At 37.2% G+C, this 27731-nt stretch overlaps 1 protein-coding gene across 2 annotated transcripts in view; it reads left to right on the forward strand.

Annotated features, from left to right (window-relative positions):
- NCK1 (NCK adaptor protein 1) overlaps positions 1-27731 on the forward strand; it is a 97319-nt gene that overhangs the window by 67726 nt on the left and 1862 nt on the right. For both annotated transcript variants that reach the window (XM_017874851.1, XM_017874852.1), the window contains exons 2-3: positions 8382-8625; positions 26252-26964. In XM_017874851.1, the coding sequence (XP_017730340.1) occupies positions 8400-8625; positions 26252-26964 (939 nt within the window). In that variant the 5' untranslated portion in view covers positions 8382-8399. The remainder of the gene's footprint in view (positions 1-8381; positions 8626-26251; positions 26965-27731) is intronic.

The raw sequence follows: 27731 nt of genomic DNA on the forward strand, positions 1-27731 counted from the left end.
ATCCACTTTAGTAACCCTTTCTTAGAGTACTGCTAATGTAAATACATGAATAATGCTAGACAAAACATGTTCTTTCCCAAGCTACTTTTATAAATTCTGTAGGTATAGCTATATATTAATGACACCAAGTTTGTCAAATCATTTAGTCATATTGTGTTGTAAACTCTGAGGAAGGATACTGTTTGCTGTGTATATAGGTCATGATAAATAGGACCTTTTTTGGCAAGTCAGTAGTTATACTCTAAGGAAAATGTAAGGAACCAGCTAGCAATAAAATAAAATTCTAAAGGGAAATCTCTTGTTCAGTTTTGGATTCTGTTGTACTTTAACACATAACTTGACAATTTCCTGCTTCTGATAAGAATCAGCTAAGTAACAATACCCAAGTGACTAAGTCCGGAAGTTTGGTTGGGGTACAGATCTTGCAGTAAACAATGAAGGGGGAAAAAGTCCCCGATTAACTAACTTGGATATGCTGTAGGTAATGCAAAAGACAAGGCAATTCATAAGATGATTTTATTCTCTTCAACTTTTTAAACCTTAGTATCTCATCAAGTAATTTTTATTGGTAAATACTCTTACTAATGAAACAACTGATGAAACAGATCCCTCCACTGGGAAAACAAAAAATTACAGGCTAGTCAGAAATAAAGGCTACTTAAAAATTAGGGTTTTTTTTTTTCTAAAACAGTGTATGTCAAATAAAATTCCATCTAATTCTGTCGACTTTTGGAAATACCACTTTGAAATCATCCCCAATATGAGAAGGCGCAAAACAATGACAAAGGCAAAAGTACTGTGCATAGCACAATTCATTCACTTATTCACTCAACAAATGTTTATTGAGTGGTTAGTAGAGACTAGGAGACAGAGCCAAGGAATGAGAATAAAGAAAGATAGGCAAAAAGTTTGCTCTTAAAAAAACCTCAACTATAATTCTGTTTCTTCAACAAACTTTTAAATGTCTTAGATATATGACATTACTCTCTTTATGATTATTTTGTTAGACATTACAAAATATTACTTTTATTACTCCTCTGAACTATAATAAACTGATCCAAGATCAGTATCATTATCCTATAATCTGAAGATTATTACGTTTTATCTAAAGAAAGAAGCCATTATGTGACTACAAAAGTAAGAGCAATAAATAATCTTGCTAAATTATGAGCAAATTAGATATAAACCACCAATTATGGAAACATATAACATAATGAATTTAATGTCATAATTAACACAACAAACATGTAAGTACATTAATCTAATTCTTACTGTACCATATGGGAATTACGCATAAATGGCCTTATAGTTTATTGTAATCATATTTTAAATTTCTAAAAAATTGTGGTAAAACAAAGGTTATGAACTGAATTTTGTCCCTTCAAAAATTCACACATTGAAGTCCTAACCCCTAGTAGTTCATAATGTGACTATATTTGGATATAGTGTCTTTAAAGAGGTAACTGAAGTAAAATGATGTCGTTAGGATGGACCTTAATCCATTATGACTCCTCTTCCTGGTTCACCTGGCGGAAAATACTGGCATTAAGTACATTCACATTGTTGTACAACCATCTATTTCCAGAATAATCTTCATCTTGCAGAACTTAAACTCTGTACCCATTAAACAGTAAGTCCCTGTATATAGATAGCCAAACTACCAATCATGTATGAGAGAACAAAATCATTTTCAGATACTCATTCTAAAAAAATTTAATTCCAATATATTCTTAACTCAGGAAACAACTAGAGGACGTGCTCCAGCAAAACGAAGGGTAAAGCAAGAAAAAGTAAGACATAGGATCTAGGAAGCAGAGGAACTGTGGGCAGTAGTTCCAATAGTGGTTTCATTTTCTAAACTTTTGCTGTGGTGTTTGCGTCTTTGCTTTATGGAGGGATGCGTGGGGCTTCAGTGGTGTTTATATTGTACTTCATTTCTTAATGCCTTTGTGATGCTTCTTTGGATATTCCATGCATTTCCAATTTGGGAGAGCCCAGTACTTATGTTGGTCCATAACTAGAATTATAGACGTCAAAGATAAACCAGACACTAGTTAAAATGGTAAGGATAGATTTTATTAAGTAACTATTGCAGTAGGGAAGAGAGTCCAGTGTGAACTCAACTCACTTTGGCCAAAACAAAAGGGGAAGAGACTTTTTAAAGGTTGAGTGTACTAAGGGAAAGACACTGCTAAGGAAAAGAAAGGTGATTTTTTTGTTTTGTTTTTGTTTTTGTTTTGATACGGAGTCTGTCTCTGTCGCTAGGCTGGAGTGCAGCAGCGTGATCTCAGCTCACTGCAATCTCTGCCTCCCAGGCTCAAGCGATTCCCCTGCCTCAGCCTCCTGAGTAGCTGGGACTACAGGCACACACCACCACGCCCAGCTAATTTTTTTGTATTTTAGTAGAGACTGGGTTTCACCATGTTGGCCAGGATGGTCTCAATCTCCTGACCTCATGATCCGCCCGCCTCGGCCTCCCAAAGTGCTGGGATTACAGGAGTGAGCCACCATGCCCGGCCAGTGAGTGGTTTTTAAGGTGAGTAGGTGGTCCATGTGAGTAGGCAATCTGGGTTTGTTATTGGCATTTATCTGGAAGAGAAACAAACTTGTATTTATGACGGGAGGCAGTGATGCAGATTAGGCCCACCAATGTTTGGCCCTTACCCACTCACCACCAGGGACTGGGAACGAAAGTGAAAGTTATCTTTTTGATTGTTTGCATTTCAAAGAGATAGTTCACAGGTCCTTGAGAAGATAATTCTCGATGGTAGAAGATTTATGTCACAAAGGGGCAGAGAAAGGATTTATAATTTCAAGCTTTCTAAGGTAACTGCTCTAAATGGGGGTTCAGGCAACCATCTGCCTATCACCAGATTTTGGCTGGAACAAATGGTAAATTCTGGCTATGTGGAACCTTTTCAGGTAAGGAACTTTATGGAGTTGGAGTCATTATTCTAGGATATGGGGAAAAGATATGAACAAGTAGTTCACACAGACAAATGTAAATATCCCTTAAATATGGGAAAACATATCACTGTAATAAGAGAAATACAAATTACAACTCTGAAATACTATTTCTCCCCTATTAGATTGGCAAAAATCCAAAAGATTGACAACATAGTTTGTTGGCAAGGCTGTGGGGAAATAATCACTGATATATTGTATTATATTGGTTGTATTAGGATTTTTTTTTTTTTTTGAGACGGAGTCTGCGGCTGTGTCGCCCGCAGTGCTGGAGTGGGCAGTGGCAGCAATCTGGCGGCTCACTGCAAGCTTCGCGCCTCCGCGGGTTCACCGCCCATTCCTCAACTGCTCAGCCTCCGAGAGCTGGGCCTATTGGCGCCCACCACCATGCCCGGCTAATTTTTTGTATTTTTAATAGAGACGGGGTTTCACTGTGTTTGCCAGGATGGTCTCGATCTCCTGAACTCGTGATCCGCCTGCCTCGGCCTCCCAAAGTGCTGGGATTACAGGCGTGAGCCACCGCGCCCGGCAGGAATTTTTTAAAATAGTTTATGAATACAGAATTTAGCAATATCTCACAAAACTATACAAACCTTAGCTAAAACTCAGCATTCTTCTATGATTCCAACCCAAAGGTACACTAACAGAAACTCAAAATGACACGTATATGAGGCTGTTCATTGAAGCACTATTTAATCCCAGAAAATTAGAAACAACCCATTAACCTTCAGTAAGGTCTAGTTGAAGAAAGTGCTATTTACATAATGATGAAGCACTCTGCAATTGTTCGAAGTAGTAGATATATTAGTAAAGGAAGTCTTATATGCTGCTGTGGAATGATCTTAAGGATATATAGTTAAACTAAAAATGAAAAGATTCAGACAATATAGTCTGTGCCTGTGTGTATGCGTGTGCGTGCGCACCTGTGTGCGTGTGTGTGTGTGTGTTTTGTTGTGGGGGTAGATAAAATTAGAATTTTAATTTTCTTATATATTTTTCTTGAATACTTTCCTTAAAATATTAAAAAAAAAAGTAGAAACATAAACCAAAACAAATAAATGACTGTCCAGTTGGGTGGATGGGAGAGGGGAGAGAAAAGAGAAGGTATGGAAGAAGACCTCTAAGTGTTTTAAATATGTTTGATATTTAAACATATTTAATGTTTAAACATTAATATAAACACTATTAAATATAATGTTGAAACATGTTTGATATTTAAACGTCTACCTTGCTTGATAGTTTAGCTTTTAGAACCATCCAAATGTTTTACATAATTACGAAACAATTACATTTTAAAAAGGGAAAATAAAGTGATCTTCAAAAAATGGAAACAAGTGAGCTTAACTCTACGTCCCATTGGTGTCGTAACCACACAGAAGTATGTATTCTACCTTTTCTGTAAGGTTTTATGTCTTAGGGTAATAGAACAATTAGGCAAAATTTTTCTTTGCGAATAATCACAGTTTCTGAAAGCAGGTAAAGCTAGCGTATCATCATTTTTGAAATAGTTGATCTAGGCAGTGATCATCAGTGGTAGGTAAAACCATTGGGTAGAGGTTTGATGGGGGAACTTTATAATGGATAAATCAGTTCAGTGCTACAAATCTGCCATTCAGTCTTAACATCACAGAAAATGGTTCAGGCAGACATAATGTGCCTACTAATAAATGGCAGTAAGAAGTACACAAGAATACTTAACGAATTCTTGCAACAATGACAAAACGACCTAGAAAAAGTAAAGCCTCTGGAAATAATTACCAGTTTATAGGGGATAGAGGAACACATGAAAATACACATTAGCCAAATTCACGATGTGGGAAATGCTACAGGACAAATAAAGCCAGCTTCTTAAATAAATGACATAGAGTGGGGAAAGAGAATGGTGTCAGAGACTTAAAACATATCAGCTTAAGTATAATATATCGACTTAGTTTAGATCCCAGTTCACACCAACTGTAAGAAATGTTTAAAAAAATACATTCAGCAAAAATTGAATATTAGCATTAGATGAAGTAAGTGTTGCCGGAGTTCTTAATAAAGAAACACCTTTTCAAAATGAGCTTTGGAAAATATACTGATAATTTAATTTTAGTATAATTGACTTATTTGCAATCTTGTGTATTTTAATGCATCAAAAACATTGTGAGTAGAGGTTCTATGTTTCACCACACTGCTGGAAGGCAGGAGGAGGGGAGGTCCATGGCTTAACCCATTTATGCCTAGTGTTCCATTATTGGAACGCTAAGCTTGTGAGAGTTATTTATATCCCACTCAAAGTCATTACCAAGGTCTGATTTTTCACACACACACACAGAAGTTGCAATCTCCGGCATAAATGGGTTAGAAAGGGGAAAAGGTCAAGAGCCCTTGATTTGTTCATTTTCAAGGGATATGGGTTTTTAATCTGTTAGTACTTAATGAAATCATGGGATTCCAGTTCCCCTACCAAAAATTAGGGGGATAGCTGAACCACAAGTCATAATATTGATAAAGTTGGGTGATAGGTATAGGGTTCATTATACTGTTGTTCTCTTGTGTATATGTTGAAAAGTGCCATAACTAAAAAACTTAAAAGCATTATATAAATTTTTAGTTATTATACCAGTAATATAGTAGAATGCTATTTTTGTACATTCTGGGGGAGCACTAGATAATATTGGTGATACTTTTGTCACCCTGATAAAGTATGGTATTTCAGTTTAGTTTTCATTTCTTTAATTCTAAAGATATTCAGGATCTTTTGAATACTTTTGACTATTTGTGTTTTCTCTTTCAGTTTTACTTTAATAAAACTTTTATTTTGAGATCATTATAGATCCACATGCAATTCTGAAAAACTTTAGAACTTATTGCGAGATCCAGTGTATGTTTTCTTCTAGTGGTAATACATCTGGCAGGAGTCTAGTACAATATCACAAGAATGTTACAAAATTTCTTCATGTTGCCCTTTTATAGCCGTACTTACTTCCCTCCTGTTCCGCTACCCCGTTAACCCTGGCAACTACTAATCTGTTTCTAATTTCCATATTTTGTCATTTTGAGGGTTTTATATAAATGGAGTCATATAGTTAACCTTTGAGATTGGCTTTTTTCACTGAGCAATTATAATTCCCTGGAGATTCATTCAGGTTTTGTGCATCAGTTGTTCCTTTTTGGTATGAACGTACCAATTTAATTATTTGCCTGTTGAAGGACATCTGGGTGGTTTCTGGTGTTTGACTGTTAGAAATAAAGTTGCTGTTAACATTCATATAAAATGTAAACATAAGTCTTCATTTCTCTGGGATAAATACCCAGGAGTACAGTTGCTGGGTTATATGGTAGTTGCATGTTTAGTTTCACGAGAAACTGTTAGACAATTTTGCAGGGTGTCTGTACCATTTTACATTCTCATCGGCAGTGTATGAGTGATCCAATTTCAGCTTACCCGTGTCAGCATTTGGTATTACCACTCTTAGCCATTCTGACAAGTGTGTGTAGTGACATCTCAATATGGTTTTAATTTGCATTTCCTTAATACCTAATGATGAACACCTTTTCATCTGCTTATTTGCCATCTGTAAATATTCAGTGAATGGCTCTTTGTGTTTTTTTGCTCATTTTCTAGTTGGATTTGTTTTTCTAATGTTTCTTTAACTTTTCTAACTGCTTAAGATAGATACTCAGTTCATTAATTTATTTTAGCTCTTTTAAATTTTGTTTTTTTATTTTATTTTTATTATTATTTTTTGAGACGGAGTCTCGCTCTGCTGCCCAGGCTGGAGTGCAGTGGCGTGATCTCGGCTCACTGCAAGCCCCACCTCCTGGGTTCAAACCATTCTCCTGCCTCAGCCTCCCAAGTAGCTGGGTCTACAGGCACCTGCCATCACGCCCGGCTAATTTTTTTGTATTTTTAGAGACAGGGTTTCACCGTGTTAGCCAGGATGGTGTCAGTCTCCTCACCTCGTGATCCACCCACCGTGGCCTCCCAAAGTGCTGGGATTACAGGCATGAGCCACTGCGCCCGGCCACTCTTTATTTTTTAATGTTACTATTTAAAACTGAAAATCTGTCTATATACACTCCTCTTGCTGCATACCACAAGGTTAGATGTATAGTTTTTAAAATTATTTACTTCTAAGTATTTTTAAAATTCAATATGATTTCTTCTTAGATTCATTAGTTTTTAGAAGTTTCCAAACATGTGGTATTTCAAAAGTTATCTTTTTGTTATGGTTGTTGGAGAATGTGGTTGTAGGATACCAGTTACATGAACGTTGAGACATTCTTTATGGCCTGGCATTCGATTGATTTTTGTTTGTGTTTCATTTGTATTGTTTAGAAGCAATATTCTGTATATTAACCAGTAAGTCTGTAATATCAGTTTTTCTCTAGCCTTAATAGTGTATTTAGTTAGTTAGTTAGTTAGTTAGTTAGTTAGTTAGTTAGTTTTTTCAGACCGAGTCTGGCTCTGTCGCCCAGGCCTGGAGTGCAGTGGCTAACTGCAACCTCTGCCTCCTGGGTTCAAGGGATTCTCCTGCCTCAGCCTCCCGAGTAGCTGAGATTACAGGTGCCTGCCACCACGCCCAGCTAATTTTTTGTATTTTTGGTAGAGATGGGGTTTCACTGTGTTGCCCAGGCTAGTCTTGAATTCCTGACCTCAAGTGATCCAACCCCCTTGGCCTCCCAAAGTGCTGGGATTACAGGCATGAGCCACCAGGCCCAGCTGTTTTTATTTTTTTGATTGTTTTATTACTCTGATAATATGTTAAAAATTGTCGTCTGTGGTAATGGGTTTGTCAATTTCTCCTTGTGTTTCTCTCAACATATTTTGGAACTATCTTGTTAGGTACATAAAAGTGTAGATATTACATACATTGAGTAGAATATTTTCATTGGGTAGTGAACTTTTTTGCTAGTAATAGTTTTTGCCCTTAAAGTTTTGTTTGATACTAATAGAAAAACACCAGTCTCTTTATTGATTGGTTGATTGATTGATTGAGACAGATTCTCCCTCTGCTGCCAGGCTGGAGTGCAGTGGTGTGATCTCGACTCACTGCAACCTTTGCCTCCCAGGTTCAAGCGATTCCCATGCCTCAGCCTCCTGAGTAGCTGGGACTGTGGGCGTGCACCATCACACTCAGCTAATTTTTGTATTTTAGTACAGATGAGATTTCACCATGTTGGCCAAGCTGGTCTCAAACTCAACCTCAAGTGATCTGCCTGCTTTGGCCTCCCAAAGTGCTGGGATTACGGGCATGAGCCATCGTGCACGGCCATACCAGTCTCTTTAAGTTAGTATTTGCCTCATGTATTTTATTCCATGTTTTTTACTTTTCATCTTTATGTCTTTAGATTTTTAGGTGTGTCTCTTTTGAAAAGCATGTGAACTAATACTACTTCAACCTTACATAAAAATATTTTCCGTGTGTTTACAGTGCTGAAGCTGCTGAAAGATGGCAGAAGAAGTGGTGGTAGTAGCCAAATTTGATTATGTGGCCCAACAAGAACAAGAGTTGGATATCAAGAAAAATGAGAGATTATGGCTTCTGGATGATTCTAAGTCCTGGTGGCGAGTTCGAAATTCCATGAATAAAACAGGTTTTGTGCCTTCTAACTATGTGGAAAGGAAAAACAGTGCTCGGAAAGCATCTATTGTAAAAAACCTAAAGGATACCTTAGGTAAGATATTTTTTATTAAAAGAAAAGCAACTTTGTTTTAAATGAAACCTGGAACTTAGTTCTTTGTACATAATTCTGGCAGTGGTGTGCATAATTGACTTGAAAAGGCAAGGACTAGGTAAGTTTGACTCATAGCAGGTGTTCAATGCAGAAGACCAGTGAAGGTCATGAGTGTTAACATGCAGTTTCTGTAAATCTAGGCCCACGCTCCAAGTCAAGGCAGAGTAGTGCCAATGAGTAGAACTAACTCTCACCTTCTAGCAGGGGCTCTTTGGACCATGAATGACTGTTGGAGTTTAGACTTATAGGCAGAATTGCCTCTTTGGCACCAAGGCAACTTATGTACGTGGCACATAATGAATTTTAACATCTAATGACTTTATATTTTGAACTTCACTTAAAACCCACCATTTTGTTTTTCCATTTGATAAGAGAACTGTGGATCATTACTGTACATTAGCATCTACAGAGCTCTTTTCTATTTTGTTTCTCTTTTTCCCTGTCTTTATTTCTCCACAGTTTTTGTTTTTTATCTTTACTGGCCCTCCCTTAGGGCCTGAGACAGTGGAACCCACTTCACACTGAACTTGGCTAAGCTGATAGGAAGGAAATATGCATGGGCAAGGAATGGCCTCTTCTTTAAAAAAATAAAATAAAAAATTAAACTCTCCTTAGCTGACAGGAAGGAATTGGGAGGGACAGAATTTCATTTTTGGTGTTCAGGCAAACATGCTATTTGTGTAATGGTTCTTTGTCTATATGTAGAAGAAAAGTACAATTTCTCCTTGTGCAGGCAGTTTGGGAGAAATATAGCATGACTGACAAATATGAAATACTGTTGACTCACTACTTTACATTAGTTTTTTTTTTTTTGTTTTATGGTTTTTGTAGAGATGGAGTCTTGCTCTGTTGTACAGGCCAAACTTGAACTCCTGGGCTCAAGCAACCCTCCCACCTCAGCCTCCTGAGTAGCTGGGACTACAGATGCTCACTACCACGCCCAACTTAGTTTTTATTCTTATTCAACATTATTGTTATTCTTGAATGTTCTTCTAATAATAAAATACAAATATTTAATGTTTTTAACCATTGTAAAACTGCAAAACTAAAATATAGTACAATTTGGAGTAAGGTATAAAGTAATAGATTATCAGTTTCTGAGATAAAATATTTCCAGTGTTCTGAAGGTAATTAAGTAGATATAATAATGGTGATGTTTAACTGCTGAGGTAACTTTTTTAATACTTTCAAGTTTTGCAGTTAAGACTATTATTTTTAGTTTCTCGATGGAAGACAAATCAGAAAGAGATTTTCCTTCAGTAGCAGAGGAGAACAGGGTTAGAATCAAGAATACTGGTTTTGTAAATACTGGCCATTTATTTAAAGCATGATGAATAGAGATATTGGGAGAAATTAAGGTAATTTCTTTCAAGAAACTGTGCCTCATAGTGGTAAGTGCCCAGGGTACTAACACATACCCAGATAGACTTTTTTTGTTCCTTTTTTTTTCTTTTTTTTTTTGTTTTTTTTTATTGAGACGGAGTCTCGCTCTGTCGCCCAGGCTGGAGTGCAGTGGCCGGATCTCAGCTCACTGCAAGCTCCGCCTCCTGGGTTCACGCCATTCTCCTGCCTCAGCCTCCCGAGTAGCTGGGACTGCAGGCGTCCGCCACCTCGCCCGGCTAGATTTTGTATTTTTTAGTAGAGATGGGGTTTCACCGTGTTAGCCAGGATGGTCTTGATCTCCTGACCTCGTGATCCGCCCGTCTCAGCCTCCCAAAGTGCTGGGATTACAGGCTTGAGCCACCGCGCCCGGCCTTTTGTTCCATTTTAAAAGGACACTGGTATCTTGGGATTAGAGTGAATGTGACAGTAATTAACAAAACATAGTGAAAAAACTAAGAGCAAAGGGGGGAAGTATTCCAGTATTAGATATTACTGTATATAAATCTAAAAGCCCATTTAGATATAATTTTTATTATTTGTTAATACTCCAGGGATGCCTTCCATACTACATTTTGATGTTACTGAGACAGTTTTATCAAGGTTTTATCTCTTAAGTCTTAGGAAATCTCTGTTAACTTTATTACTGTATTACAGTTATTGCTACCTATATTCCAGGGTGCTTGGAAACATTGTTTTGAGTTAGTAATCTGTAGTTAGCCTGTAAAGAGATATAAGTCCAGCTTTTGCATTAGGTAGCCTTTTCCCTTTTCTCATAATTTCTGTGCCCCTTTTTGGTAACTTAAATGTCCAGTGTAATTAATGGATTTGTTTCACAATGGTTGTGCTGGTGGAGACATTGTTTGAAAGTGGAGAAGGAAAAGGAGAAAACAAAAGGATTAATGCATGAATGTATTTTAACTATAAAAAATACATGTGCTTTAAAGCTTCTTCCAAAATAAGCCTGAATAATAAGGTCGTAATTTTGGCCGTGATTATTTGCTTGTTATACAGGCTGTGTTATAATTTAGAGGAAAAAAAGTTTTGTAAAGAGAAGCCTCAAATTTTCTATTGCCTGGGTGTGGGCCAGGTCACATGGATTGGGTGTGGGAAGTTTCAGTGTTGCAGAACAGACCAGGAAGCTCACTGAGAATTATCCTGAGCTGTGTTAACAGACTGACAAAAGAGAACACGGAATTTTTACTCAAAATGGATTGGTTAAACGTCTTTAAAGATTTTTTCAGTAAGTTAATCTGTTTATTAAATCCATTGTTTTCTTGAAGTTGTGAATTAGATTTTCTGCTTTTGTAAATTTAAAGGAAAACTCTTATTTGGTGAGTTTATGTAAGCTACTACATTATGTTTATGTAATATAAACCAAGTGATTGGTGATATATCCAGAAATTGTAGTTTGGACTTGGTAAGTAAAATAATTTTAAAATGTTTTAGCATGAATGTTTTAACAAGTAGAGAAAGGATATAAACCTTTGGTTTGAGTTTGATGCAGTTCTAATTCAGTAATTTTCAACTTAGCATAGACATTTGAAATGAATTAAATAAATTGTAAACATTAAAATCATTAGAAAAAAAGGATTAGGTGAACAAATTTCTTCATCCTCAACTTTCGAATTCACTTTTTTTAAACTACTTTTACTTACTTTTTTTAGAGGAACAGTGTAAAGATAATCTTTAATTAAAACACTAGTAAACAGAATATTTTTATTTAATGTAGTATTGCTAGAAATTGATGTTTTGATGAATGTGAGATTTGATATTTTGATATGAGTTACGAGAACAGCTGTACAACAAAGAGGAAAATACGTAGTGAATTACTGACTGTTACTGAGTTTGGCTCATGAAGTAGTACTAATAATAATTTATAAGAGCCTAATTCTGCTGGTTCTGCTGGTAGCCTCCTTATGATCTTATAGTGAACTTGATTTGATCTCCTTGAACATTTGCTTGGTGTTTCTAGAAAAATGAACAGAGAAATTATTATAGAAGTCTCTTATGCACAACAAGCCTAAGGAAACAAAGAGTAACCTGACAAGACATTCCAGAGAAAAGGGCAAAGGAGAAAAGGAATAAGCACTTTGTTGAAAAAGAATGTTGTAATTGTAATGTGAAGACTCATTTGTTAGCTTTAATGACTCCCTCTGGAATATGTCTCTTCTGTTTACTTATTGGGGAGTTACTAAAATTTTAGATCTTTGCATTTTCATTTTTTGAGTAAGTTTTACCTTGGAAGAACTTACTTATTTGCTCATTAGTTTATCAACACCTTCTTATTGAGAGCCTACTCCAAGCCAGGCAGAAATCATAGGGTGAAAAACTAATAACTAACTCAAGCAGATCTTACATTCTGGTGGAGAGGTATATGATGATTGTTTTTAATAATACAGTGGATTTCATATCTAGGTTTAGTCATAAGTGTTGTTGACCATAAATCAACCAGAAATGACATAAAAATAATCCATTGTGGCCAGGCGTGGCAGCTCACGCCTGCAATCCCAGCACTTTGGGAGGCCGAGATGGGTGGATCACTTGAGGTCAGAAGTTTGAGACCAGCCTGGTCAACATGGTGAAACACTGTCTCTACTAAAAATGCAAAAATTAGCTGGGCATGGTGGCGGGCGCCTGTAATCCCAGCTACTTGGGAAGCTGATGCAGGAGAATTGGTTGAACTCAGAGATGGAGGCTGCAGTGAGCCAAGATTGTGCCTCTGCACTCCAGTGTGGGCGACAGAGCAAGACTACATTGCAAAAAAAAAAAAAAAATCCATTGTATCATTGATACAGTGATTCAATATATATCATCAATACAGTGGTAAAATTATTCTTTCTACTGAGTCTTAGGAAGTTGATAGTTAATGCATTTGCAGACTGAGAGTCAGTCAGGATTTGAAATCTGTAACCAAAATGTTTCTTTGCTCAATCCCTGCAACAACCCCAGATTTTTATTTATTTTGCCAGGCAGTTTGTCACAGTAGAGACAGGCTATTCATCTACTTCCTCCCTGAATGGGCTTACAAAGTAGAAGAAACAGAGCATTATGTGCTTCTTGTGTGGCAGCCAGAATATCTTTGAAAACAAAAATTGCACAATGTTTTAAATAAAACAGAATAAAAAATAATTTTTTTCATGTAGATGAAATGAGCAGATGAACATATAAAAATTTAAATGAAAACCTGTAATGGAAAGAATACCATATATTTATATTTAGTATTTCTTAGTTCTGTTCCCAGACATATCATTTATATGCCATGTGGCCTGCAAAATATAACTGAACTTTTCTGATTTTCTGTTCCTTGTAAAGGAGAGAGTTGGGCAAGACTAAATGATCCTGGAAAGTCCCTTCTAACTCAAAAAGTCTTACATCCTTGTAAACAACTAAGCAGTCTTAGGTGTCTCATAGGAATTGAGGGAAAGCAATGAGGGAGAAATTGGTTTTGAAGAAGTAGAAACATGGGAATGGAATTGTAGTTCACTAAGGAATTAGAAGAAGCAGGAAAACTTTCTTTGGCCCAATTCTCAACACTTACTCAGTGATACAGATGAAGGAAAAACGACATGCTTAAACTAAGGAATACTGCAATCACTAACTAATAAGTACACTGGGTTCAGAAGGATATTTGGAAACTAAAATCAAGATAGAAATAAACAAGATGAATAAGAACAGACAGTAATGTAAAACTCTACATTAAAATTTTAAAAGGAATTGTATAGATTGGTGAGAATCTAGCCTGGCAGCAGCTTACATGAGTAAAAATCTTAGTAAGAGCTGCTGTGGTAATGTAGGTACTAAAAGTCTCAATACAGTCCATGGTGACATTGATATGAGTATGAGAGGTGCTTAGGTGGAGGTATACTCCCTTATGTATGTGTTGGCCATATAAAACATGATGTAATTAATCCACTTTTGATAGATGTTCTTTAACAATGGTATTGAGAAACTTGGATGCTTCCAAATACTGGCATCCAGTATATCAAGGATTTGGAAACCAGGTCACATAAGGAATAGTTATGAATACAGAGACTTGCCTCAGGGAGCACAGCTGTCATATGAAGAAGGAATATTCACAGTGCTTAACCAGGTTCTTAACCAGGTTCTTAAAAATTCTTGGGGAGTTTATAATGCATTGTTTTGGTTAAGAAACAGTGCTATAGGAAGAGAGAAGTAAAGACCAGTGGGTAGTAGTGAGGGAAAGGTCAGAAATTATCCTTAAACTTTTTTTTTTTTTAAATTTAAGCAAAGCTAACAATAAAAAACTGCCTCAGAATTGTACACTTCCTCAGTGCTTAGATCTGAGCAGTTTCCTTCCAACTACAGCCAGGTCCAGCTATATAATGCAAGAATAAAGATTTAAGTAATTTTTTTTTTTCTTGAGGTGGTCTCACTCTGCCACCCAGGCTGGAGTGCACCAGTGCCATCTCAGCTCACTGCCACCTCTGCCTCTCAGGTTCAAACGATTCTCGTCCCTCAGCCTCCCAAGCAGCTGGGGCTACAGGCATACGCCACCATGCCTGGCTAATTTTTTGTATTTTTAGTAGAGATGGGATTTCCCCATGTTGACCAGGCTGGTCTCGAACTCCTGGCCTCAAGTGATCTGCCTGCCTCAGCCTCCCAAAGTGCTGGGATTACAAGCCTGAGCCACCTTGCCTGACCAAGTTTAAGTAATTTTGAAAATTAAACACCAGAAGCACTAGGAGGTAGGAAAATAGTAACCACCATTGATGGAGTTCCTGCTATGTACTGTAAGTGCTTTACATATAGATTTAAAAAAATTTTTTACAAGCATTTTATGAATTTATTTTTTTACACACCACCATTGTACAAACAAGGAGACTGGAGTTTTCTTTTTTAAACTTTTAGGATTGGGGGTACATGTGAAGGTTTGTTACATAGGTAAATACATGTCATGGGGGTTTGTTGTTCATATTATTTCTTTCTTTCTTTTTTTCCCCTCCACCCCGAGACCGAGTCTCACTCTGTTGCCCAGGTTGGAGTGCAGTGGCGTGATCTCAGCTCACTGCAACCTCCGCCTCCCAGGTTCAAATGATTCTCCTGCCTCAGCCTCCCGAGTAGCTGGGATTACAGGTGCCCACCACCACGCCTGGCTAATTTTTGTATTTTTAGTAGAGATGGGGTTTCACCATGTTGGCCAGGCTGGTCTCGAACTCCCAGCATCACACAATCCATCCACCTCGGTCTCCCAAAGTGCTGGGATTACAGGCATGCACGACCACGCCTGTCCTGTTGTACATATTATTTCATCACCCAGGTATCAAGCCTAGTACCCAATCATTATCTTTTCTCTTACTCTCCTTTGCCCACCATTCCCCCTCAAGGGGGAAGTATTTGGTTTTCTGTTCTTGTGTTAGAAACTGGAGTTTAAAAAAGATTAAATAATTTGACCAAGATCACAGAGCCAGGAGCAGAACTAAAATTTAAACTTGTATCTCCTATTAAAGTTCTCATAGTGGATCTTTTATTACTAAAGAGTAGAGAATTGGAGTCAGTTAAGCAGTGGGTTAGAAAGGTTTGATGCAAAAAGGACTAGTCAAGGTTAAGAGAATTGTGGTGAACTGTGAGGTCAGGAATTGCTATGACCTGAGTGTTTGTGTCCCCCAAAACTCGGCACCATCTCAGCTCACTGTAGCCTCCGCCTCCTGGGTTCAAATGATTCTCATGCCACAGCCACCCGAGTAGCTGGAATTACAGTTGTGCGCCACCATGACTGGCTAATTTTTGTATTTTTAGTAGTGACGGAGTTTCACCATGTTGGTCAGGCTGGTCTTGAACTGCTGGCCTCCAAGTGATCTGCCTGCTCGGCCTCCCAAAGTGCTGGGATTACAGGTGTGAGCCCCCACACTGGGCCGTTCTTTTTTTGACAATGTGTAATTAGTCTTAGACATAATGTTTTTAAATATAAGCTTCCAGAGAGGATCATTCTAGGTTTTACTGATCTTTTGCACTTCTTATACCATACAAAACTGTGCAAATTCTGAATTTTCAAAAAAATCATTTGAAACTTAATCTGTATTTTCAGGTTTAACATTTTTTAAAAAATTTTCCTCATATCATTATTCAGTTTTACTCAGTTTAACATTTATTGAGAATCTGCTATGTGAAACAGCCACTGTTGGCTTTTGAATAGTGATGTCATGTGATTGCAGCTTTATAGGAAGATTAGACTGGTTGATATGAACAATGGGTTGACTGAGGGAGAAATTGAATTAATAAGGAAACTAGTTCAGTGGGGTCACGAAAGCTCTGGTACAACATAATAGGCCTGAAGAAAAGTGACCATAGTGAGAAGGGAAATTGTTGATAGTAAGGAGATACGATTGTGAAGATTTGATGTAAAACTCTTAAAACTTTTTTATGAGGTAAAATTTATATAACATAAAATTAACCATTTTAAAGTATGTAATTCAGTAGTATTGAGTACATTAGCAATGTTGTGCAGCCATCACTTCTGCTTCCAAAATGTTTCCATCACCCCAAAAATAGTCACTCTCAATCAGTCCCTGGCAATTACTAATCTGCTTTCTGTCTCTATGGATTTACCTTTTCTGGATAATTTATATAAATGGAATCATACAGTATGTGACCTTTTGTGTCTGACTTCTTTCATTTAGTATAATATTTTCAAGGTTTATCCACGTTGTAGCATATATCAGTAATTCATCCCTTTTATGGCCGAATAACTTTTTTTTTTTTTTTTTTTCCTGAGACAAGAGTCTCGCCCTGTCACTCAGGCTGGAGTGCAGTGGCACGATCTCAGCTCACTGCACCCTTTGCCGCTTGGATTCAAGTGATTCTCCTGCCTCAGCCTCCTAAGTAGCTGGGATTACAGACACATGCCACCACACCTGGCTAATTTGTGTTTTTTTAGTAGAGACGGGATTTCACCATATTGGCCAGGCTGGTCATGAACTCCTGACCTCAAGTCGTCTGCCCACCTTGGCCTCCCAAAGTGCTGGGATTACAGACATGAGCCACTGCGCCCGGCTGGCTGAATAACTGTTACATGTATATATCACATTTTGGTTATTGTGAACAGCGTTGTGATAAACATTCATGTACAGTTATTATTTGAATATGTATTTTCAGTTCAACCTAAAATTGGAATTGCTGGATCATATGGTAATTCTGTTCTGCTTTTTGAGAAACCATCTGTTTTTCACATGGTGGCACCGTTTTACATTCCAACCAGTATTGTGAGGGAGATTCCAGTTTCTCCATATCCTTGCCAACACCTATTTTCTTTTTTTGTTTGCTTATAGCCATTGTAGTAGGTGTGAGGTAGGGTCATTGTGGTTTTGATTTACATTTCTCTAATGACTAATGATATTGAGGATCTTTCCTTGTGCCTGTTGGCCATTTGTATACCTTAGTTGGAACAATGTTTATTCAAGTCCTTTGCCCATTTTTGAAGTAGTTGTTTTTGTTGTTGGGTTCTAAGAGTTGTTTATATGTTCTGGATACTAGACCATTTTCAGAATTATGATTTGCACATATTCTCTCCTAATTCTGTAGATTGTCTTTTCACTTTCTTGATAGTGTCTTATACACAAATGTTTTTAATTTTAATGAAGTATAATGGATCTTGTTTTTTTGGTTGCTTATGCTTTTAGTGTCAGTATCTAAGAATCCATTGCTAAATCCAAGGTCACATATATTTACTCCTGTGTTTTCTTCTAAGAGTTTTATAGTTTTAGCTCTGACATTTGGTCATTTTGAGTTAATTTTTATATATGATGGGAAGTTGGAGTCCAGTTTCATTCTTTTGTTTATGGATATCCGTTTGTTCCAGTACCCTTTGTTGAAGAAACTACTCTTTCTTCCCATTGAGTGGTCTTGGCACCATTGATGAAAATCAGTTGACCATAGATGCATGGGTTTATTTGAGGACTCCCAATTCTGTTTCATTGCTGTGTATGTCTGTCCTTATTCCAATACCACACTGTTTTGATTACTGTGGCTTTGTAGTAAGTTTTGAAATCAGAAAGGGAGAGTCCTCCCACTTGATTTTCCTTTTTCAAGATTGTTTTGGCTGCTTAGGGTCCACCTTGCAGTTTTGTGTGAATATTAGAATCAACCTTTTCATTTCTTTGGAAGAAAAACAAAACACAATCGTTGAACTTTAGTAAGAATTGCATTGAATCTGTGGATTGCTTTGGATACTATTGCCATCTTATACAGAATATCTTTCCATTTATTTAGGTCTTCTTTAATTTCTTTCAGCGGTGTTTTGCAGTGTTTAGTTTATGAGTCTGATACTTGGTTAAAATTATTCCTATGTATCTTATTCTTCTTAATGCTATTATAAATGGATTATTTTCTTAATTTTGTCTTTGAATTGTTCATTGCTAACATATAGAAATACAACTGATTTTGTGTGTTACCTTGCAACTTTGCTGAATTTGTTTATTCTCACTCTGTGTGAGTGTGTGTGTGTGTGTATTCTTTCAGATTTTCTGTTTATAAGATCATGTCATCTGTGGATACTTTTTCCCCTCCCTAATTGCTTTGACTAGCACTTCCAATACAATGTTAAATAGAAGTAGTGGAAGAGAACATCCTTGTTCTTGTCTTGTTCCTGTTCTTAGGGTGGAAAACTTTGTCTTTCACCATTGAGTGTGATGTCAGCTCCACAGTTTTTTGCAGATGCCCTTTATTATATTGAGGAAATTGCCTTCTAATCCTAGTTTGCTGAGCATTGTTATCATGAAATGGTTTTGGATTTTGTCCAATGCTTTTTCTACATCAATTGAGATAATCGTTTGTTTTTTCCCCTTTATTTTACTAGTATGAAGTGTATTATATTGATTTTCATATGTTGAACCACCCTTGCATAAATCCCACTTACTCATATACAGTCCTTTTAATATGCTTGCTGGATTTGGTTTTCCTAGTACAAATGATCCTTATTTTTCACAGGTTCTGTATTTGTGAATTCACTTATTAGCTAAAATTTATTTATAAGCCCAAAGTTGATACTTGCAGTGTTTTGTGGACATGTGCAGTGTGGCAAAAATGTGAGTCATTTGATGTGCACATTCCGAGTCGAGGCAATATTCCGCCTTCTTATTTCAACTTTCATACTATACACAAGTGTCCTTTGCGCAGTCTATTTAGTGCCATATTTTTTGCATTTTTGTGCTTGTTGATGATTTTGCTGTTTAAAATGGCCCCCAAGCATAGTGATAAAGTGTTGTCTAGAGTTCATAAACACAAGAAAGCTGTGAATTTGCCTTATGGAAAAAATGTGTGTTAGATAAGCTTCATTTAGGCGTGAGTTAGAGTGATGTTGTGAATTCAGTGTTAATCACAATTTATATTAAACGAAGTGTCTTTAAAAAGAAACACACATAAAACAAGGTTATGTAGTGATTGGTTAGCAAAAACATGACTGGAGCCTAACCCTGTTTTTCCCTTAGGAGCGGTGGTTCAGTATTTGCTAATTCAGTATTTATGGTAACTTTATAGAATGTAACTACTGCAAATAATGAAAATCAACTGAATTTTGTTGAGGATTTTTGCATCTATATTTCTAAGTGACATTAACCTGTTTTCTTGTGATAGCTTTGGTATTCTGGGTAATGTTGGCCTCACAGAATGAGTTAATAAGTATTCTCTCCCTTTTTCTTTTTAGAGATGTTTTAGAAGTATTGATGTTAATTCTTCTTTAAACATTTGGTAAAATCCACTAGTGAAACCATCCGGTCCAGAGCACATTATGTGCGAGATGTTTTGTTACTGATTGAATATTTTACTTGTTACATGTCTGTTCAGATTTTTTATTTTTTCCTGAGTCAGCTTTGTGGTAGTTTGTGTGTCTCTTGGAATTGATCTTGTTTTCTAGGTTTATTAATTTATTGGCATACAGTTGTTCATAGTATTCGTTTATAATCCTTTTAAAAATATCTGTAAGGCCTGTAGAAATGTTATTATTTTATTTATTTGAGTGTCTCTCGTTGGTCTAGCTAAAGAGTTTTTAATTTTGCTGATACTTTCAAATAACCACATTTTGGTTTTGTTGATTTCCTCTCTTTTTCTGTTCTCTTTTGTGTATATCTCTGCTGTAATTTTTATTATTTCCTTCTTTCAGCTTTGAGTTTAGTTTTCCTTTTCCAGTTCCTTAAGATTAAATTTAAGTTAGTAATTCGAGATCTTTCTTCTTTTTTATGCAAGCTTCTAGGGCTATAAATTTCCCTCTGAGCATTGCTTTTGCTGCCTCCCATAGGTTTTCGTATGTTGTGTTTTCATTTTCATTTGTCTCGCAGTAATGTCTAATCTTGTGAAATTTCTTGGTGACCTATTGGTTTAAGAGAGTGTTAGTTGCCACACACTTGTTAATTTTCCAGTTTTCCTTTCTGTTATCGATTTATAGGTTCATTCCATTGTGGTCAGAAAAGATTCAGAAAAGATATTTTGTATGACTTCAATCTCCGATTTATTGAGGCTCTTTTTTTTTTTTTTTAAATAGAGACAGGGTCTCTCTTTGTTACCTGGGCTGGAGTGCAGTAGCATGATATGGCTCACTGTAGCCTTTGAACTCCTGGGCTCAAGCAATCCTCCCAACTCAGCCTCCTGAGTAGCTGGAACTACAGGTATGCACCACCACACCTGGCTCATTATTTTATTTTATTTTTTATTTTTGTAGAGACAAATTCTCACCATCTTGCCCAGGCTGCTCTCAGGCTCCTGGGCTCAAGTGATTCCCCCCACCTTGGCCTCCCAAAGCATTGGAATTACAGCCTTGAGCCACTGTGCCTGGCCTACTGAGCCTTGTTTTGTGTCCTAACATATGGATATGTTCTAACATATTCTGTCTTGCAGAATATTCAATGTACACCTGAGAAAAATGTGTACTATATTCTGCTTTTGTTTGATGGAATATTCTCTCTATGTCTGTTAGGCCTCTATTTCCTTAAAGATCTTTCATTTAGTTCTGTCCCTTACAGAAAGTGGGGTATTGATGTCTCCAAGTATATTGAACTATTTTTCTCCCTCAATTCTGTCATTTTTTGCTTTATATGCCTTGAGGCTCTCTTGTTAGGTATGCATATATTTGTAACTGTTACAATTCTTGATGGACTGATTCTTTTATCAATATTTACTGTCCTTTGTCTCTAAGTCTATGTTGTGTGATATATATTTATTTATTTTTAGACAGAGTCTTGCTCTGTTGCACAGGCTGGAGTGCAGTGGCATGACCTCGGCTCACTGCAACCTTTGCCTCCCGGTTCAAGCGATTCTTCTGTCTCAGCCTCCCGAGTAGCTGGGATTACAGGCACCCGCCATCATGCCCGACTAATTTTTGTATTTTTGGTAGAGACAGGGTTTCACCATGTTGGCCAGGCTGGTCTTGAACTCCTGACCTCAAGTGATCCACCCGCCTCGGCTTCCTAAAGTGCTGGGATTACAGGCATGAGCCACCGTACCCGGCCTATGCTGTGTGATACTTATATAGCCACCCCACTCTCTTAGTTACCTTTTATATGGGATATCTTCTTTCATCCTTTCATTTTCAGACCTATTTGCATCTTTGTTTGGATCTAAAGTGAGTGTCTTGCAGATAACAGAGTTGCATCATGTTATTTTTAATATATTTATATTTAATATCGGATAAGGAAAGATTTCTGCTATTTTGCTGTTTTCATTTGCTTTTTTTTTCTTTCAATTCTTCTATTACTGTCTTCTTTGGTGATTTCTTTTTCTTTTTTTTTTTGGAGGGTGGGGGTTAGGGTCTTACTCTGTCACCCAGGCTGGAGTGCAGTGGTGTAATCTCTGCTCACTGCAACCTCTGCCTCCCAGGTTCAAGCAACACTTATGCCTCAGCCTCTCAAGTAGCTGGGACTACAGATGCATGCCATGATGCCTGGCTAATTTTTTGGTATTTTTTGGTAGAGACGAGGTCTCAGCATGTTGGCCAGGCTGATCTTGAACTTCTGACCTCAAGTGATCTGCCCACCTCTGCCTCCCAAAGTGCTGGGATTACAGGTGTGAGCCACTGTGACTGGCCTATTTTTTCTGATATATTGTTTTATTATCCTTCTCGTTTCTTTCTGTATTGTTTTGTTTTGTTTTCCTTAGTGGTTACCCTGGGGATTAACATCTTAGGTTTTTAACAATCATGTTTGAATTAATACCAATTTAGTTTCAGTACTATGCATAACTCTGCTCCTTTGCAGCTACATCTTTGTATGTTACATCTTTACACATTAAAATATATATCCATTAACCTAGAATTGAAATTTTTGTTTTATGCATTTGTATTTTAAAGTATGTAGGAAAGAAAAGGAGAATTTACAAACAAAAACTGCAATACTACTGACTTTCATATTTACCTATGTAGCTACCTTTACCGTTGCTCTTTATTTCTTCATATGACTTCAAATTACTGTCTATGTTTTTAAATTTTAGCCTGGAGGATTCTCTTTAGCATTTCTTTTCTTTTTTTTTGTTTTGAGACAGAGTCTTGCTCTGTCTCCTAGGCTGGAGTGCAGTGGTGCAGTCTCAGCTCACTACAACCTCTGCCTCCTGGGTTCAAGCAATTATCCTGCCTCAGCCTCCCGAGTAGCTGGGACTATAGGCGCGTGCCACCACGCCCGGCTAATTTTTTGTATTTTTAGTAGAGACAGGGTTTCACCATGTTGGCCAGGCTGGTCTCAATCTCCTGACCTTGTGATCCGCCCACCTCGGCCTCCCAAAGTGTTGGGATTACAGGTGTGAGCCACTGCGCCCAGCCTCTCTTTAGCATTTTTTAGCACAGGTCTGGTAGTGATGAATTCCTTTAGTTTTTGTTTATCTGGGAATGTCTTATGTTCTCCTTCATTTTTGAAGGACAGTTTTGCTAAATGTAGAATTCTTGGTTGGCTCTTTTGCTTTCAGCATCAGATTCTATCCCCTCCCCAGGGCTTATTATTGCTGCTTATTGTGAGTGGTTTTTGTTTGCTTGTTTAGTGACTTTTCTAAGCTATTTTTATAGTCTATAGTTCTGGTCATGTGGGGCCACTGAAGTTGATTCCATTTGCTTGGTAATCAGCTAGTGTTTTGACAGTTTCATTAAAACACCTGGAGCCAAAAGAAAAAAAACAAAACAAAAAAAACCTCTCCCCATCTTTACAGATGGATTTATGTTGGGGCACTATTTGACCACTTAGTGATGCCATTTATAATTCTGCCTTAGCCTTTCGCTTACTGTTTGCTCAAGGCCTGAAGATCAGCCAGGGTGAAAGCTTAGGGTCTTCTTGGGTCTTTCCTGGGCCTTTCCTGAGTTTGCGTCCAGCCCTGGCCATGTGCACGTCCTTCTTGATTGGCAAACACACCCCTTATTACCCATGAATATCCTTTCCCATTCCCTTTCTGTCCAGGCTTTTCCGTCTGTCTGTTTCTTGTCCCAGTTATTGTCCCTTGCCCCAGGCTGCTGCATCAATTAAATGATTTTTGCAAAAACCACCCAGGAAGACTCCCTATACCTGGGAATGATGCAAGTCAGGCAAAGCCAAGGCAAGCCATTGCTCAGGTCCTTCAGGGAGCTGCCAGACAAGTTGAAACCCACAATCACAGTTGTTTAAAAATGAGATCGGTATTGCTTCCTCTGGCATTAGGAGTGCAGGTTACTATCCACACAGCCATCAATGACTTGGGGTGTGGGGGATAGCGGGCAGGCAACTTAGGATGCTGTAGCACTCTCTTTACCACAGAGCGGCAACTTCTTTCTTCACCAAGCCTTGCCCTAGATTTTATACGTTTTTTTTTTTTTTTACTAGATTCCAGAATTCTGCAAAAGTTGAGTCTGACAGTATTTACCAGCTCATTAATTGCATTCATTGCTTTTTGCAGTGACAGTGCCATTTTTGGTGGTATCACCCCAAATGTAGGGATTTCTCAGAAGGTTATCATTAACCAGAAGTAAGAAAATTAGAAAGGAAGAAGTTGATTTATGGGTACAGACTGGATTATTTGTATTTGGACATGAATGTTGGGTTTGAGGTACTGATGGCACAATCTGTGGGTGTCTAGTGACAGTTAGAATTGTAGTGCCTGAATTCCAGAAAGGTCTTAGAGCTGCAAAGAGACCTGGAAACCTTCTGCACAGAAATTATAGAAAATGAAAGTGTATGATTTCCTTGGAATAGAGAGGAAGGTCAGGTATGGATGGCATCTTGTGAAACACTTTCAGCTAAGAAATTCTTCATTTATTCATTCAGCATGTTTGCTGACTGCTGAATAAATAATTTTGTTTTTCCTTTGTTCCTACTACTGATGTATGTACTGCTAAGCATTGGAGATAGAAAGGAGTAAGATCTAGTTTTCTGCCCTCAGGAAGTTCACTCATATTGAGGAAGACAGACAAGTAAACAAGTACAATGCAATGTGATGATAACAAGGTTAGAGGAGCCCAGACAGAGGTAAACAAGAATACGTAAACAGGTCGGGAGGGAAAATAAGAAATTCAGGGAAGTCAAAGAAGGAGAAAACATAATGGAGAGAGTGGGCTATGATCTTGGTTGCTGCATATAGAGTTTGAGAAGGCTGAGGACTTTAAAAGTTACTGATTTGACAGTAAGGAGAGATGACATAATGTATTCATAAGAATGGTTTTAATTGAGTAGTTTTGTTAGAATGCTGGAGACAAAGGATCAGATAATAAAGAGTTGGGAGTGTGAGTAGTGAAAAAGTTGAGAGAAAAGGAAAAGGCAACTTTTTTTTTTTTTTTTTTTGAGATAGTCTCTCTCTGTCACCAGGCTGGAGTGTAGTGGCATGATTTTGGTTCACTGCAACCTCCACCTTCCAGGTTCAAACAATTCTCCTGCCTCAGCCTCCTGAGTAGCTGGGACTACAGGCGTGCACCACCACGTCCAGCTAATTTTTGTATTTTTAGTAGAGACGGGGTTTCACCATGTTTGGCCAGGATGGTCTTGATCTCTTGACCTTGTGATCAGCCCACCTCGGCCTCCCAAAATGCTGGAATTACTGGCGTGAGCCACCACGCTCAACTGGGAAAGACAACTTTTAAAAGAGTGGTATAAGTTTATTCTATGGGAAAATTGGACCAGTTAGAGAAAAAAAAATTAGCAAAATGTTACAGTTTAAAAATTGTAGCAGAGTTAAAAATAACTTCATTTTGGAGTAGAAAAGATTTGAGTGTGTTTTTAGACAATTGAAGGGACTGAATAGGAAGGAAAACAAGGATGTCGAGTCCCAAGAGAGTCCGTAAAGATAGTATTAAGATCCTAGAAGGATCAGGATTTGGAGACTTGAGTGAAGAAAGAGAGTGAGAATAATGAGAGTTTTGAGAATTTGAGAAAGGAATTTGAGAAGTTTTACCTAGGGAAGCCTGTTTTCTAGGTAAAGTAGAACATAAAATCACACACTAAGAAATGGGCAGCAGTGAAAATGCCTGACTGAAGTTGATGTAGCGTACGTTTGTATTGATAGTACCATTTGGTGATTTTCTCATTGCTTTCAACACATAAGTAAATGTATTTATTAAGCATTTACTGTGTACTAAGCACTGTACAAGATCCTTGGGATTCTATCTGTAAACAAACAAAACTCCCTGCTCTTGTGGTGGTTACAGGTGACTGGGGTAAGGGGAGAAAAACAAGTAAATAATATTTTAAAATAAACATATGAGGTAAATAAAGCTACCTGGGTCTGGGAACCAAGAAAGCAAATGGGAAGATTAGCCAGACATAACTGCAATTTTATATTGCATATCATATTCTAATTTAAGATAGAAATAATTTTATTTTTATACAGCTCATTGTAGAATCTAGCTTGCTTAAACTAAGACAAGAAGAGTATGGGTATGGTGGAGCCTTTGTGTACCTAGATTGTAGCTATGAAAGAAATCTATATTTACATTTAAGAGTGAATTCATCAATTTAGGACAACTTTATAATTATGTTATAAAGTTATTTCAGGGCCTTTGACAAGAGAAAAGATGGTGAACTGTCATATAATAACTGAAATTAAATATTTGGTTAGAAAAAGATAATTTGCATCTTATTTCCAAAAAAGATGATTTTAAGTACATAGAAATTTGTTATGTTTAAAGGCTTTAAAGATCTATATAGAGTTGAAGATCCCTTTTTAATAATAAATTGGTTCTTTTGGTAATCATTTTTTTATATTCTACTCTCATGGCCCTTTTTAATTTCAACAGGCATTGGAAAAGTGAAAAGAAAACCTAGTGTGCCAGATTCTGCATCTCCTGCTGATGATAGTTTTGTTGACCCAGGGGAACGTCTCTATGACCTCAACATGCCCGCTTATGTGAAATTTAACTACATGGCTGAGAGAGAGGATGAATTGTCATTGATAAAGGGGACAAAGGTGATCGTCATGGAAAAATGCAGTGATGGGTGGTGGCGTGGTAGCTACAATGGACAAGTTGGATGGTTCCCTTCAAACTATGTAACTGAAGAAGGTGACAGTCCTTTGGGTGACCATGTGGGTTCTCTGTCAGAGAAATTAGCAGCAGTCGTCAATAACCTAAATACCGGGCAAGTGTTGCATGTGGTACAGGCTCTTTACCCATTCAGCTCATCTAACGATGAAGAACTTAATTTCGAGAAAGGAGATGTAATGGATGTTATTGAAAAACCTGAAAATGACCCAGAATGGTGGAAATGCAGGAAGATCAATGGTATGGTTGGTCTAGTACCAAAGAACTATGTTACCGTTATGCAGAATAATCCATTAACCTCAGGTTTGGAACCATCACCTCCACAGTGTGATTACATTAGGCCTTCACTCACGGGAAAGTTTGCTGGCAATCCTTGGTATTATGGCAAAGTCACCAGGCATCAAGCAGAAATGGCATTAAACGAAAGAGGACACGAAGGGGATTTCCTCATTCGAGATAGTGAATCTTCGGTAAGTTGATTTTCAGAGGTAAATACAAATAGAGCTCTGTATATTAAAAAAAAAGAGAGAGAGAAATGGAGAGGTTAAGTGGCTTCCCTAAAGTTAACCAGGTAACAAGCTGGGACATAACATAAGCATAAATGTTCCAGAGCTAAAGTCAGCATTCTTTCTAGCTATCTATTTTGAATGAAAGAGAGTTGTGGCAGTGATGCTACAACTGAATTATTTGGTCTTCTCTAGTTCTGTTGATTTTGCATTCCTGATATATTTTCTGTTGCATTAAACTAAATGGAAAAAATGGAACATTGACTTCTTCATTGAATATAGAATAATACTATAGATTAAATTGGGTAGCATCTAAAAAATTGCTATTGGATGCAATGTGTAAGAAGATAGTCACTGTAGTCCTTATGACATAGGAAATCCCTGAATTTAAAAAATTGATACTAAGTTTCTTCATAAATTGGTTACTTGGAAATTGGAATACATTTTTATTGTAATCTCAAAAAACCTATTTTAACACTGTGTTTGAAATGCGTTTGCAATAAAAGGTAAATTATATTGCAATACTAGTAAACAATAAAACTATAAAACCATAAAAGTTGAAAATAATAGGGTTTCATGGTCTCTTTTGGATACTGTTTAGGATATTAGAATTTGATGACACTCATTTTCCTTAAAATGCCCTTTTCTTGATAAAAGATATCATTACTTTTCCATTTATTAAATCATGATTAATCTTGGCTTTGCGTGAGTATATTTGTACAAAAGGGAAT

The sequence above is a fragment of the Rhinopithecus bieti genome, unplaced genomic scaffold (assembly GCF_001698545.2).
Source record: "Rhinopithecus bieti isolate Rb0 unplaced genomic scaffold, ASM169854v2 scaffold_9203, whole genome shotgun sequence".
NCBI lineage: Eukaryota > Metazoa > Chordata > Mammalia > Primates > Cercopithecidae > Rhinopithecus > Rhinopithecus bieti.